General features: G+C 47.6%; 1 protein-coding gene across 7 annotated transcripts in view; it reads left to right on the top strand.

The window, feature by feature from the left end:
- The window catches only part of Pitpnb (phosphatidylinositol transfer protein, beta), a 48,933-nt gene extending 35,999 nt beyond the window's left edge, over positions 1 to 12,934 (top strand). For 2 of the 7 annotated variants that reach the window (XM_087577552.1, XM_087577548.1), the window contains exons 8-11: positions 5,082 to 5,192; positions 7,662 to 7,784; positions 10,094 to 10,177; positions 11,138 to 12,934. In XM_087577552.1, the coding sequence (XP_087433678.1) occupies positions 5,082 to 5,192; positions 7,662 to 7,784; positions 10,094 to 10,141 (282 nt within the window). In that variant the 3' untranslated portion in view covers positions 10,142 to 10,177; positions 11,138 to 12,934. Of the gene's footprint in view, positions 1 to 1,473; positions 3,041 to 5,081; positions 5,193 to 7,661; positions 7,785 to 10,093; positions 10,178 to 11,137 lie in introns of those variants that run through there. The other 5 variants (XM_087577551.1, XM_087577547.1, XM_087577553.1 and 2 more) reach the window with 3 other exon arrangements.
- Positions 12,935 to 14,336: the final 1,402 nt, after the last annotated feature.

The following is a 14,336-nucleotide window of genomic DNA, read 5'->3' as shown; positions in this document are numbered from 1 at the left end:
GGTCAGGAAACAGAGTTGTCCCAGAAATTCCGGAAGTTTGATGTGTGCAAGAATGTTCTTCCAAGTGCCAGCAGCGGGAGCCTGGCCTTTGAGACGACTGCTCGGTCACTCTGTCTAGGACAGCCCTCGTGGTCATTCTGAGTTCCTGTTCACATTGTAGAAACACCAGTTTGTTTCTTCCGTGTCCTCATGATTGATTTCTCTTTCTACCCCACACGTGTGAAAGGGTGACAGCAGCCTTGTCTGTCAGCTGAGGTGTGAGGTGTTGTGCTGGAGACAGGGGCGATGAGGAGAAGCCGCAGTGCAGCTATGGAAGCCTGCTTACAGGTGGACGCTGTGGCTCTCTCTCTAATGGAGAGTGCTGCCGCTACAGATGCCTAACCGGACGTGCCTGAGGCCCAAAGCAGCTGAGGGTGTGCACCCTTCCTATACTGTTTGAAACCCCATGGCAGGTAACGTGTAGAACTCAAGTTGGTTTCTAGTTAGGCCACATTTTAGATTCTGTATAATACAGACATTTACAGACATGTCATGTTCTCAGAGAAGGTTTACGTGGTTTGTTGACTCCACTTTTTAGATGAAGTCTCTGAAGTGCATTTAGCACTTAGTATGCCTTAATCATATGTGTAGAACTTCTCCCAAAGATGTCAAAATGGACAGGCCCATGTCTTCAAAAATGATGGTGCCCTGGCTGCCTGCTTCTCTTGCCTTGGCTTGTCTATGGAATGCTTCTGCTTCTCTGTAGACCTGTAGGATTCAGGCCTCTGGAACTGTCTGCTGACGGTCTGGGAAATGACTTGGCAGAGCAGGGCTGTGGTTGGGCTCTGAGTCCATCGAGCAGAGCCTTGCAGGTGCACTTGCACAGTGTGGCTTCATCCCTGATGAGGGAGGTGTGAACTGCGCTGATTATTGTGAAGGGACATGACACACTGGCTCTTGATCCCTCACAAGTATGGCCTTCCTGAGTCTGTTGTACCTGTTTTTTATAATCTTACTTATGATTAGGTCCATCCTTTGGAACTTTGTTTCAAAGTAAAGAGTTTCCCACCATGAATCCCCACCCCACTAGAGGCTTCTGGGTGCCCCTGTGGTACTGTTGGTACCTCAGGTTAGGGTGGTCTCCTTGTTCTTCTAAACAAGACTTCCTGTCTTCTGAGTGTGAAACCACTTTGGTTTGTGGCAGTGCCTTGTTTACATGTGCCCTCAGTATACTCATAGTCCAGAGTTAGTAAACCAGTGCCGGTTAGTAAGGTACAAGGCTTGACATGCAGAAAAAACAGTGTCAGCTCAGGCCAGCCCAAGACTCACAAAGTGAAAGCTGTCTAGAGAAGAGAAGACAGCATGCGTTGGAGAGTGGGGCTTGCCTGAGATTGCGGTGCACAGGCTTGCCATGGATTCTGTGATCCTGTGTTGACATTTGCCGGTGCACACTGGCAGCAGCCCTTACGGCACATTTATTTTTAACTTTCTTAGTGTGATCTCGGTTGGAAACTTAACACTACAAATTCGGCCGCCAAAACTGAGCATTCTGATTGCCTACCACTAAAAGCTAAAATACCAGGGAGTGTGAACCGCATGGAAGACTGCTCTGCTGCCGAGGAGTGTCAGCTCTGCTGCCGAGGAGCGTCAGCTCTGCGGATCCCACAGGATTCGCTCTGCGGATCCCACAGGATTCTACAGTGAAGTATAGCAAGGCCGAGAGCACCTTGGACTCTTCTTTGCTTCCTAACGTGTGTACTTACTTTTCTGTGTTTGTTCTGGAGGCTCATGCTGGCTGATTGCTTACCATCAAAGCTCCACATACTTCAAGTATTCAGTCACGACGTGTGGCTGCTGCGAACCTTGCTTCCCTGAAGGCCTCGCTCGGCCACATGCCTCAGAGTAACCTAATATGTACTCTTAAATTGAAAACATGATTGGACTTGGGAAGCTTCATTTATAGTTAGTAACATGAAATGTAAGGAATTCTGTGGCTGTACAAATGAGTTCAATGCAATTTTGAAAACATTTTGTAGCTAACTACTAGTACGTGTTTTATTATGGCTGAAATTTGAATTATGTAGGAAATAACCTGATGCTCAGCTCTTCTGTGAGCTCGGGATACCTGTCTCGTGGAATTGCTGGTCGCTCTTCCGTTAACCAATCCCATTTAAAAATTTAATCTATGTACAGCTCACTTATTGGCTGAATAATTGTTTTATGAACTATTGGAATTAGCCTAGCTGCCTTGATGCGGTAATGAAGTTTTCAGTTTGGGCTGGATTGGAGCAATGTGTGAAAGGTCTTTATTCTATCCTATTCCCTGCCCTTTGGGTTGTTTTGAGAGGAAGTTTTTTTTAAAGCAGTTGAGCTCCTAGGAACTTGATACAGGATGGAACTTCTTTCTGTAGCAATGGAATACCTTTTTGAAGATTATAAATTTCTTTCTTTTCTTTTTTTTTAAATTAGGGGCTAGCGAGGCAACTTAGTGGGAGAACCATTGGTTTTTGCAGAGGACCTGGGTTTGGTTCCCAGCATCCACATGTTATCTAGTGACCAGTTCCTGGCAGGCATACATGTGGTGCACATACATACGTGTAGGCATGAACAGGTACTTGAATGCACATGTGTATGCATGCCACAACATGCATCAGGGTTGGAGGGCAGCTTGCAGGAATTGGTTCTTTCTTTTCATATGGTACCAAGAGGTTGGACTGAGGCAGTGAGGCCTGGCCCCAGGCATTTCAAACAGGAACAACGCCTGAAATACCATGCACATGTCAGCTACTGCAGGAAGCCACGTAGCTTGTGTGTTTCCACTTTTCTTCTTGGATGCCACATTTGCCACTGCTTTCTGGTGACTCCAGTGGCATGCTGACACCTCCAGGAAGACAGACAGCCAGGAAGTTCGGGCAGCAGACCTGTGTCTACATGAGCAGAGTTTAGTCGGTTTGCATATTCTTCCCTCAAAGGGTTGTTTTTGGTTTTGTTTTTAATAACTACTTGTAAATTGGAAGGAAAACAAGAAGATTGAAAATAAATAAACATGTGAGGTATAGAACGATTGCTTTTAGAACTAGAATTTTTTTTGGCTCATTTAATTTTTAAAATAATTCTTATAGCCCAGTGCAAACTATAAATTGCTGTGTTAATTGGCATAAGTAGCTTGCCAGCATCACTAGGAAGCCTGGCTCGCTGTGAAGTTGCTGTGCGCTGGAGTCCAGCCTGTGGAGGGCGCTTATGTTACATTTGACGTGCTCTAGAGCTGAGTGAGTCTCCTCCTCTGTGGGGAGAAGGTTGAAGAGCGCACAGGTAAGCTTTTGTAGAGAAGACTCCTAGGGGTCACAATGAAGTTCTTTGTGACTTGTGGTACCAGGGACTTGTCCCAGCTGGAAGTTGCTTAGGGCTGTTACAGAGGGTAGGGGCTGAGCTGTAAAAAAAGTATAGCCTGAGGGTGTGGACAGGGACTTCACAGGCACTGAATGGGAAGGGCACGCTTGCTTTACCACCCCATTCACCTCAGAGGAACCTGGGTAATCTAATAGTCTAGCTCTTCCTGTTCACAGAGGAGTGAAGCCAGCGAAAGTAAGGATTCTGTACAGTAGGAGCCACTGATGGGTGCCATGCTCTTGACCTAGTGCCAGCTTGACCCGACTGACCCCGAGCCACGTTCTCCTCATGCTCAGAGGACTCACTGGGCTAAAGGTCCCAGCATGGGTTCATTGCTTATTGAAGAGATGATCTGTGAGAGGCTCACCTTACCATCCGTTCTGGAGAACTGGGCCATCTGAGGCAAGCTGACTGCCCTCATCCATACCAGTGCCCAGCTTAGAGCCTGGCCTATAGTCGAGGGCAGGGGGGTACATGTCAGTTTGGCTGGCCTGGTGGAAATGAAGATATTCTAGAGAGACACTGTGTCTCTCTCATTCTGACTTACTGTTGAAACAATGGACTCACAGCAGTGGAGATTTCCCAGGACTTTTATGCCAGGAGGAGGAAAACGTGCTTGTCAGAGGGGACGTTGTCTTCCAGAAAGAGATTCCATAATAACAGTTCATCAACCCCTTACAGCATGAAACTGAACCCTGACAATGATGGGTCAGTGGAGGGCTTAGGTACATAGCCTTGGCCCTCTATTTAAACTTCAGTCTCACTTCAGGACCCCAAAGGTGGACTTGAGGGGTTTCTGAGTCCCTCTCCCAGTGTGACTGCATCAAGTAAACCTCCTTTTTCTGCTTCCCACTATTAACTTGACTCTTGTTATTGGGTGACTGAAGACAGGGGGCCTGACCTGATCTGACAATGCTTTATGACCCCTGTGTCTGATAGCAGTGGTGTGTGCTATTGGGTGACAGATGAATAGCTCCTACCAAGGACAGCATTGTTACTCTGTCATTGTAAATGTACCTGTTCGTGTACATGCACTCACACACGCACCCTCCCGGAGGCCATGTGTGGCTAAGGCAGAGTTGCATATAATAGGTGATAGAGCAGCTGGATACTGAGGTGCTGGTCTCATCACCCTCTCCAGTCCTCCATGAGTATGTGTTCCCAGTCAAGAAGCCCAGCTCTGGGGTACTCCTTTTCAAGGGTACAGCTGAACCCTTCTCCAGGACAGTTACACAGTTTGGAGGACCATTGCTCACAATATCCTGTTTATCCAAGCAAACCTTGATTTTTCCCATCTACCTCATTTGAGTGAACACCAGTGTGTGGTGCTCTGGGAACTGCAGCTGCATGTGCAGGCCATGGTGTTAGTCTGCATTTGCATCGCTAGCTGTGGCCTTCTGCTATCGTGAACTGCTGCTGTACTTGGAGACACTTGGAAACACAGAAAACAGTGGAAGGTCCTGAGCAGATCCCCTGGGGTGTGGGGGGGGGAGGGCAGATCCCCAGGAGGTAGGGGTTGGGGGTGGGACTTCCCTGCTGCACTTACCAGCTCCAGTGACACCAGCTGACCTCACAGGTGGATGGCAGGAGAGGAACACTGCTCTCCTGTTCAAGTGATTCAGAACTTCCTGATCCATGGTGGTGGGACATAGCGGTCTGTTTGGGTCAAAACCTAAATACTGATGTCAGAATTTCTTGATTTTCTCATCTAGAAGGAGCTGGCAAACACCCCTGACTGTCCTAAGATGTGTGCCTATAAGCTGGTGACCATCAAGTTCAAGTGGTGGGGGCTGCAGAGCAAAGTAGAGAACTTCATCCAGAAGGTAAATCTGCTCAAGGGGTGGGACTTCCTGTCGGGGAGGATCTGAGAGAAGATGGGTGTCGGAGAATGGTCTCTGAGAGTGTGTTCTCCTTTATGATACCTGAGAGTTACAGTCCCTACGTGTCTGATACTCTAAAAACATCAAATCCATATATCGAGATTTTAAGAGACTTTTTGTCTGTTTAAGATTTTATCTTCTTATGTGCAATGTTTTACCTGTACCAGATAGATATACATGCATGCATGCATGATACATGCAGTGCCTGTGGAAGCCAGAAGGGGGCATCAGATGATGCAAGACCTGGAGTTAGAGACAGTTGAGAGCTATTGTGTGGGTACTGGGAACCCACCTGGGTCCTCAAGAGGAGCAGCCAGTGTTCTTAACCTCCCTGACCCATCTCCATCCCTCAGGGGACGTCCTTGGGAGAAGTACGGTGCTTTCCTGACAGTCGTTGCAGCACTTCAGCACAGAGCCTCCCCTCGGGAGACCCAGTGTCCTGACCACTGCTCTCTGGCACTATGCTGCCTTTGTCTGAAATGTCTGCTTTAGAGGTCTTGTCCAAAGTAGATGGACCCTGAATAGGTGACATGATCCACGGATCCAAATCCTAATTACTTTTTAAACAATGAAGATAGCATAAACAGCTACATGTAGAGGATCACAGTGATGCAGTCGCTTTTGTGCCCAGTGTTGCCCAACATCACACAGAACAAAATGTCCCTGGCCATGAACAGGAAGGTGTGGGAATACCTTATTTACTCTTCCATAGGATTTCCCCCCATCTTCACCGCAAAGATGTGCTTGGGGGCTGGAGAGATGGCTTCGTGGTTAAGAGCACTGGCTGCTTTTCAGAGGACCCAAGTTTGAATCCCATCATCCATGTGATTGGTGGTTACAACATCTGTAGCACAGTTGCAGAGATCCACACCCCTTTCTGGCCTGGAAAGTCACTGTGAGCATGAAGTACATAGACATGCATGAACATACTTAGTGCATATCCTAGGGAGGAAAAGACACCCTGTCACCCCCACCCCTGTAACCCCCTGGATTCCCACAGAGGTTCTGCAGCGCGATAACCTCCCTGCCTTTAAACTACCTACCGGAACCCTTGCTGCTTCTACCTAGTCACAGCTGGCTTGTGAGCACACTCTACATGCTGGCCTTCTCTGTCTTGATCATTGTTACTGTATCGACAGGCCAGTTTGGATACAGAGAAGTTGCTTGTGTGAACATGAAGCTTCTGTTCATGAGGGAGAAGGGACAGTGTCTGCAAAGTGTCCGCTGTTGCATCTACTGTGCTCTCTCTGGGAGAGTTGACTGCAACTTAAATAGTTGGATGTTTAAAGCAGCATTGCTGTACATGATTGTGTGTTTTGTGTGCACGTGCTTGTGTGTTTGTGCATGCGACACACAAGTGCGGTAAAGCACAGCACAGAGGAATTAATGAGGAATTAATGGATGGCACCTCATGCCTTTTGCTTCTCTCTGAGCACGGTGGGCTTTCCTTAATGCAGTGTGTCTTTATCAGAGGTGAAGACTCCAGGTGTAGTCTTACTGTAGAAGAACACGGTTGACTTTTGACCCTTGGCATTTAGAGTGCGTGTCAGTGCTTGGAGCCCAGCAGGAGCATATGGAATCCCAACTTTGTGTGTTGTGTGCTTTAGGCTTCTGTCAGGCCATTAATCCTTTTGCAGGGGCGATTCTGTCTCATTTCACAGGGGCTTTTGAATATGTTTATTTGCCACGCATGGTGAGAATAACACTGGGGTGGTATGGAGAGTGGAAGTTGGCAGGAATTGTGTCTTGTCTTCTGCCATATAGGTCCAGAGACCGAGCGGAAGCCATCATGCTTGGAGGCAAGCACCATTACCTACTGAGCTGTCTTGCCAGCCTTCATAGAATTTTATTATTTTTGTTTTGTATATAATGATAAGAGGGTAGGATTAAGGTTTCTGTTGCTATATAAAGATTTTATATTTTAACCAGGCAGCGGCGGGCACACGCACTTTAACTGGCACTTGGGAGGCAGAAACAGGCCGATCTCTGAGTTCGAGGCCAGCCTGATCTACAGAATGAACTTGAGGGTTTCACAGAGAAACCCTGTCTTGAAAACAAACAAATACATATATAGTTGAGCTGGGTTTTTTGTTTTGTTAGTTTGTTTTATTTGTTTGGTTGGTTGTTTTTTTGTTTTTTGTTTTTTTTGTTTGGTTTTTTTTTTTTTTCTTTTTGAGACTAAGTCTTTCTATATATCCTGGCTGTTCTGGAACTCACTGTATAGACTAGGCTGGCCTCTGTCTCCTGAGTAATGACTGGGATTAAAGGAGTGCACCATCACACTTGCCTGGTTTCTGCTGCTGTATAAAATGGACTTTTCAAACTAAGCTCATGCTCATTTTATGGGGTGCTTGGGACACACAAAATTAATGTATCACTAATCAGATATTTTTTGCCACTTTGTTTTAAAAGCAAGAAAAACGGATATTTACAAACTTACATCGCCAGCTCTTTTGTTGGATTGACAAGTGGATTGACCTGACAATGGAAGACATTAGGAGAATGGAGGACGAGACTCAGAAAGAACTAGAAACAGTAAGCCTTGCTGTGGTGGCTGTGTCTGCGCTCTACAACTGTACATGCTTAGCGAGGCTGTTTCTCTTTCCATGTTTATTTTCACCAGAATGGAGTTTTCCAGACACTAATGCCCTTCGCCCCTCCTGAATGTAGACTGGAACCTTCTTAGCCTAGAACGCGTTCCTTGTGAAAACACCCAGGTGCTTTGTACCAGACCAGGCATCGGTGTCTATGGCAGGCTCTGTCTCGGTCCTTTTAGAAGGAGGTGCCTGTGGCTCAGTGTGCTCCGCAGTCAGCCCAGTTTCTCCATAGGCAAGGCAAGGCTGGTGAGTCCTCCTGGTTCCTACAGTGCCATCTCCCTGCCCACCTAGCCATGAGCTCTTCTGCCTTGGTAAGCTCTAGGAACACTCCAGTGGTCCTTGGCAGGAGGTCAGGATATAGTTTCATGGTTAAGCAAGGATTTGGTCTTGATTTTTCCCTGGGCCGTGCTTGCCTGCAATTGGCATTTCATTCCCAGAGTGGGAAGTGAATCCAAGGCATGTCCAGGACCCTCCAAACAGTCATCTTGAGTCCTGCTAACAGACCTGGCTCTGGGAGCTCTCAGGTGTGGTATCTGACGGCCCTGAGACTCGACCTATGTGGTCATGACAAGCGGCAGGGAGTCAAAATTTCTGGCACAAAGGGAATGGTGTCTCTGCTGTAGCACAGTAAAGGATTTGTGCCTGCAGTTGGTTACTATGGGTGATCGAAGCAGGCCTGCTTCTAATTAGCCTTACACAAATGCTCAGATGGGAGTATAGTATATATTCTTCATATGCTTTAGCCTACTTTATATTTGAAGTAAACTATAGACAGACTTCAACTTATGAATGGATTTTGCCCCAGATTGTTTTTGCTTGGTTGAATTTGGAAGGTGCTTTCCCATAGAGACTTTTACTGAGGCTGAGACTCTGGGTCTGGTAGGTGGTAGAATGATGGAAGTCTCCCCTTCTCTCTGTTGTAAGGTTGGCCATGGGCATTATTCATTCATGCAGGCAAATGTAGGCCTCACTGCTGCAGTCTTTTGGTCCATTGTCCCCACTCCCATGCTCACTTCTCAACAGTCAGTGCTCCTGAGGAGCTGCCCAGATGCCAGCCCTCCTAGCACAGACCCTTCGCCTGCCCTGTGCTCCCTTGTAGTTTCCTCCAGGTTCCAGAACACTCACCTGTTGTGCTGTCAGCTCTGGAGCAGCTGCTCAAGCTATAGCATGGCTGCTTCCAGCTGATGTTTCCCAGAGCCTAGGCAGACAGAAAACCAGCCCTCGGGGGAGAGCCTTGGCTCTAGTGTGAGTTTGTGCTGGACTTTGCGTTGAGGAAGACTGATCACTGTTAACTAGATGATGAGCTCAGCTCTCTGACCCCTGACCCTTGGACAGAGCATGGCTGGGGGCTGCCGATACCTGAGCACCCCTAGAGAGCCTGGCCTGGAGGTGTTGACTCCTGTTCCCATCTCTGGCAGTAGATCAGAAGGTCAACAGCAGCTCTACCAGTCAGCCATTTGGAAGTAGAACTGAAGATGCTCAGGGCTCAAGCTGAAAAAGTCCCCTGTGAACCTGCTGCACTCTGTCCTGGGCTCTGTGCAGGCAGCTTTTCATCTGTGAATACTTCAGAATTATTTTACATAGATCTCAGTGTTCTGGGCTGGCTGTCCTTATATAGCTCCTTGTGATGTCACAGCAGTGTTTTATTCCTGCGGTAGGGGTTGTTTTAGAGACACAGTATTGTTTGTTTTCTGTCTCTGGTGTTCTCCTTTGAGGGTTTCTTTTGTTTGTTTGTTTGTTTGTTTGTTTGTGGTGGGGGCAGGGGAGGGGGATTTGTCTATAGCTGTTAGAAATGCCTGCTCTTTTGCTGGTTCTTTCCGTGTTCTGTTCCTCCGTGTCTCTTCTTCGATCCTTGCTCCTAGTAAACCTGAAGGCATTAAGAAGCTGCTCTTAAAAAGACCCACAGTGGCAGCACCTTCATAGCCTCTTGTCTTGTCCAGAACCCCGACCCCAAGGCATTTTTTCAAAGTATATCAACACTTCCCTTGCAGTTGTGTCCCTGATAATTTGCTTCCATAGTGGGTGCCTTTGTTTTGAGACAGATGCAGTTAACTTTTCAGGCTGTTAAAGGAATCCCCCATAAGTTTGTTGAAGCAAGGACCAGTTCAAGAGTCTCAGAACTCCATCCCTCCTGGGGATCCATGAGAAGCAGGCAGCCTCTCTAATTGTTGCTAGCCCCTCTCTCCACTTGCTTACTAACCCTACATAGAATCATTTTAGCAGCTCATGATTTTATTTTACATTTAGATGCGTAAGAAGGGTTCCGTCCGAGGCACGTCGGCTGCTGATGCCTAGATGAGCCCCTGTAGGTCAGAGACATTATCAAACTGTGTAAGTGAAGACCCGGGTAAAAGAGTATCTAAAAGCCTGTGCCTTTTGGTGATGGGGAGTTAACTGATGAGCACACAGGCTCTTGCCAGTGTTGACGGGATTCTACATTTAGAATTGAATGCATATCTGTTGTAGAAACCGTGAGCCTGTGCGTGTCTCACTGGGTCATTGTGTGGGCCAGGTTGAGTGTAACAGTCTCCATCCGCTGTCAGTGTAGCTGCTTATTTAATGTCACTGCCCCAGAAGCTGGTTGACCTTTTGATAGCCGGCCAATTAGTGGACCTGGTTCTCAATAGAGCCTTTTGTCATTCCCAGGGAAATCCAGGATTCCTCTGGCCACACCGTGAGGCCAACTTCGTAGCTCACTGTAGGGCTAAACTGTCCCGAGCATCACAGTTTGCTTTGCAGTCAACTTGACTCTGTACGCCTAACATTTTTCTGTGATGTTCCTTATCAAGCCTCTAAGCCCAAGTGGCATTTCCATAGATGGAGCAGAGAGCATCCAGGCCCACCCCACAGCCCAGGCAGAGAATCTCTGCAGATGTCCCCGAGACAGCAGTCGGGCGTGGGCCGCACCTAACTGAGCCCCCTGTTGCTCCTTTAGTGGAGCTCTACCTGTTCTGTCAGGAGAGGGGGCTGCTTTGTCCAACCAACATTGAGTAATACGTCTGAGATGTCCCAACAGTTCTCCATATTTCATGCTCATGTCAAAAAGTTTTATTTTGTAGTTGTTGTCACTTTGATCGTTAACTTTCCTATGATTTGTTCCTGCTTCACATTTACTTTTCCCCGTAATGACACAATGCTTTGCCATTACGTTAGCATGTCCAGAGTCTTCTTAAACAGAACAAGATTTTAGGGTGCAGTATGTGGGGAACGTTTTCTACTGAAGTTTTTCCGTGTCGAGTCTCAGGAGAGCCTGTGGCTAACTCACTGTGCGCGTCTTTATTTTTCTCACAGCTACGGAGTCAAGGCCAAGTGAGGGGGACCAGTGCGGCCTGCGACGACTAAAGCCACCAGCGTCTCAGTGTTGACGGATGTTTCCAGTGTGTGCCTCTGACGGCTCGGGCACACTTGTGCACACTCGAGGGCACACACACACCCATGCACACACACTCACACTGTATGTATGTCTGTAGCTGTATGTAAAGCACATATGGCTACAGGCCTAGATACACACGAGTGTATATATATATGTACATGTGAAGATGGATCAGTACCTTTTCTCCAAAGTACTGCACCTGTCTTCAGCAGAAATACTAAAGAAAATATTTTCAATATATATACCTGGAACAGATATTAATACCCATCAACATGATGCCCTGGATGGACAAACGGACTGCCATGTGGTGCCCTGTGGTGCTGGCTGGCGTGCTTCGTGAATGCCAGGTGTGGACCAGTGTGTACAGCCTTTGGTTAGGTTTCTGTTTTTTTCAAGTCACCACACACACACACACGTTTAGTCTCAACCCATCAGCAACAACTCCTACAGAAAGATTTTTTCAAATTTTTAGATACTCCAGTGACTCTGGAATGTAAACTCTGGATGTATTTATAACTATTTATTTCTGGGTGGCCACTATCTTCCAGCCAAATCCAACAATATCTGTCAAGTAAGGAGTGAAAGCTCTTTATTGGTTTGCCCGAGGGTTGGGGATATCCTTTTTTAAAAAATTGCCACTTTTTATTGGATTTTTGTATTTTGAATTTCAAGTATTTTTCTATATCAAATCTAGCAAAAAACGGTGATGACGGTTTGTGATTTATAATAAACACTGACAATATTCAGATTCTGGCTAAGCAAACAGGGTGATCAGGCAATTAACCTGAGTGGCACTGGAGGCTGTGCAGAGCACTTCTGTGGAGTTTTGTTTCTGAAATGGCTTTTCTGGAATTACGGCCTGGAGACTGGATGGTCTGTATTGCTCTCAGTTCACAGGGTAGGAGAGTGGTCCCGCCCGGCTGTTTCCAGTTACAGTCCAAGCTAGGAGGAAATGCTGATGGGAGCAGGCACAGCTTGAGCATGACACAGGCCTGTCCCCGTCCTGAGGCCCAGCTAGACCTGGGCCTTGCCGACAGCTCTGCTTCCTCCTCCTGTATCTCCTCCTCCTCCCCCTTCCTCTTCTGTCTCTACTTTCTCCTTTTTTTTTAAGAGAAAGGAGCAGTAGCTGGGAAGGATTTTCTTTTTTTTACCTTTCCGTCTGATGCTATTCTCCTCTCGTCAGTCCTGGAACCCTGACCAGCATCACACTGTTGAATCCTTCAGGTTACACACTGCCTTTTAACCTCCACCCTGCAGTCAGAGCACGGTGGTGACACCCCTTTGTTGACAGGCTTGACCTTCATGTCCCTTCTGCCCTGCCCTGTGTCCCATGGGGGAAATGGCAGAGAGTCCCACTGCATCACACTGCCCTGTTAGCCTCAGCAACAAGCCCTGGGTTCCATGTCCTCTAAGCTCTAGATAAAGGTGGTTATTCCCTGGGCACTGCTGGAAGCTGGGAAGGTCACCACCAGAAGGGTCATTGCCAGCCTTGTCTCCTCCAGTGAAACCAGATCACAGACATCCATAGTTTCTCTGAGAGCTGGGGCACACAAGGAAACCAGAGCCCAGTATGGATTCTTGTGTTGCTCTAGCAGCTGTGGAGATTGAGGGATGTGGTGAATGCAAAGAACCCAGTTTACTTGGCAGTCTCCTGTGTAAATCACAGTAAAACAAAGTGAAATCGAAACAAGAATAAATTTGATCTCAAAATGCCACTTGTGTGCTTGTATTGTTACTTCCCTGGTGCCACATGCTTGGGACAGCACAGACCACTGCTGGCCTTTGAGAGTTCTGGTTTTTACAGCCCTGCTCTGAAAGGACAAAAAGATTTTGCTGTCCGCTTTTCCTGAGAAGTATTTTGCCTGTCAGGTTGTCCCACGCAGATTCCGAGGTGGTTTCCTGCCTTTACTGGAGTTGAGTCAGGTACGTGTCCTGTTAGCCTCAAAAGATTATTCTTAAAGGAAAACATACAGAGAATTTGGCATTTTTAAGTGCTCTGTCAGCTTTTACTGTTACATCTAACTGTCCCAAGCTTGTGGCTCTGAGGTGTTTTGTCCTTTAGAACGGTGTTGTTCTGTGCTCTGTATGCTTGCAACACTAAGCCCTGAGGAAAGCCTACTGCCTGGTCAGACTTAGTGGGCACCATGTTTCCACGGTGTCTGCGCTTCCTCTCTTGGTGTTGGCATGCAGCATTAGTGTGCACGATGACCTGTATCTCTCTTGCATTTGTCAACCCAGCAGAGGTTCTGAGGCAAGTAAAGGCAAACATTCTGTCAGTGAGGGAGACAGACATGGGGACAGGCTAACACGAGCTCTTGTGGTATCTTCCCAGGGATAGCGCTGGAGAACAGATGTTAGATATTCACTCAGCAAATAAGAAATCAAAATTGTAGGTAGGCCCCAGAAGCTCTGGGACCTCTCTGAGTTCTGCTCTAAAGCCTGCAGGTGGGGCAGGTGAGAGCCTGCACCCTTTTTACAGATGGCAGCTGCCTTCGCTGAGCCTTCTGTTCCCAATCACTTTCCACACCGCCTCCCCATGTGTGCAAGGCTGCTCAGACCTCCAGCCTCATTCGCTTGGTGTTTAATGTGTCCACTTCCCCAACCCCCCCTCTCAGGCCCCTGCAGACATGTCTCAGGAGGTAAGAGGTATTCAGTCACCTCAGCATCTGTGAGGACACTGGAGTGCCCCAGCCCTCTAGATGGAGAGCATGCTGACTGTGCTCAGGTCAGCTGTGACACAGACGGTCTGTAAAGTTGCAGGAGTCTAGGGCTTGGGTTGGCGTGACCTGGGAAGAAGGAGAGCAGCAGAGACCAAATCCAGCCCAATGTCCCTGAACCTTCCTGGGGTGTCAGGCTGTCTGCCGCTCACCTCTTACATCTGTTTGATGGTGCCATGCCACAGGCCGACTTGAAAACCCTAGAGAATGAATGGAAGGAAACCCTTACAGATAGCACCTGCTCATCTGCCATCTTTCTGTGGCTTGGTCTCTGGGCATCCCCACTTCAAAAGCGGGAAAGGCGCCTAGAGAATCCCTGTCCTCTGCTAGAAGACCCTGAGCTCTGTCTGGGTAGCTAAGTCCCTGAAAGCGTAGCCTAGGAGTGGCGCCACTCCTACAG

Source organism: Rattus norvegicus, chromosome 12 (assembly GCF_021556685.1).
Source record: "Rattus norvegicus strain SHRSP/BbbUtx chromosome 12, alternate assembly SHRSP_T2T, whole genome shotgun sequence".
NCBI classification, from domain to species: domain Eukaryota; kingdom Metazoa; phylum Chordata; class Mammalia; order Rodentia; family Muridae; genus Rattus; species Rattus norvegicus.
This window is presented reverse-complemented; position numbering and strand designations above follow the sequence as displayed.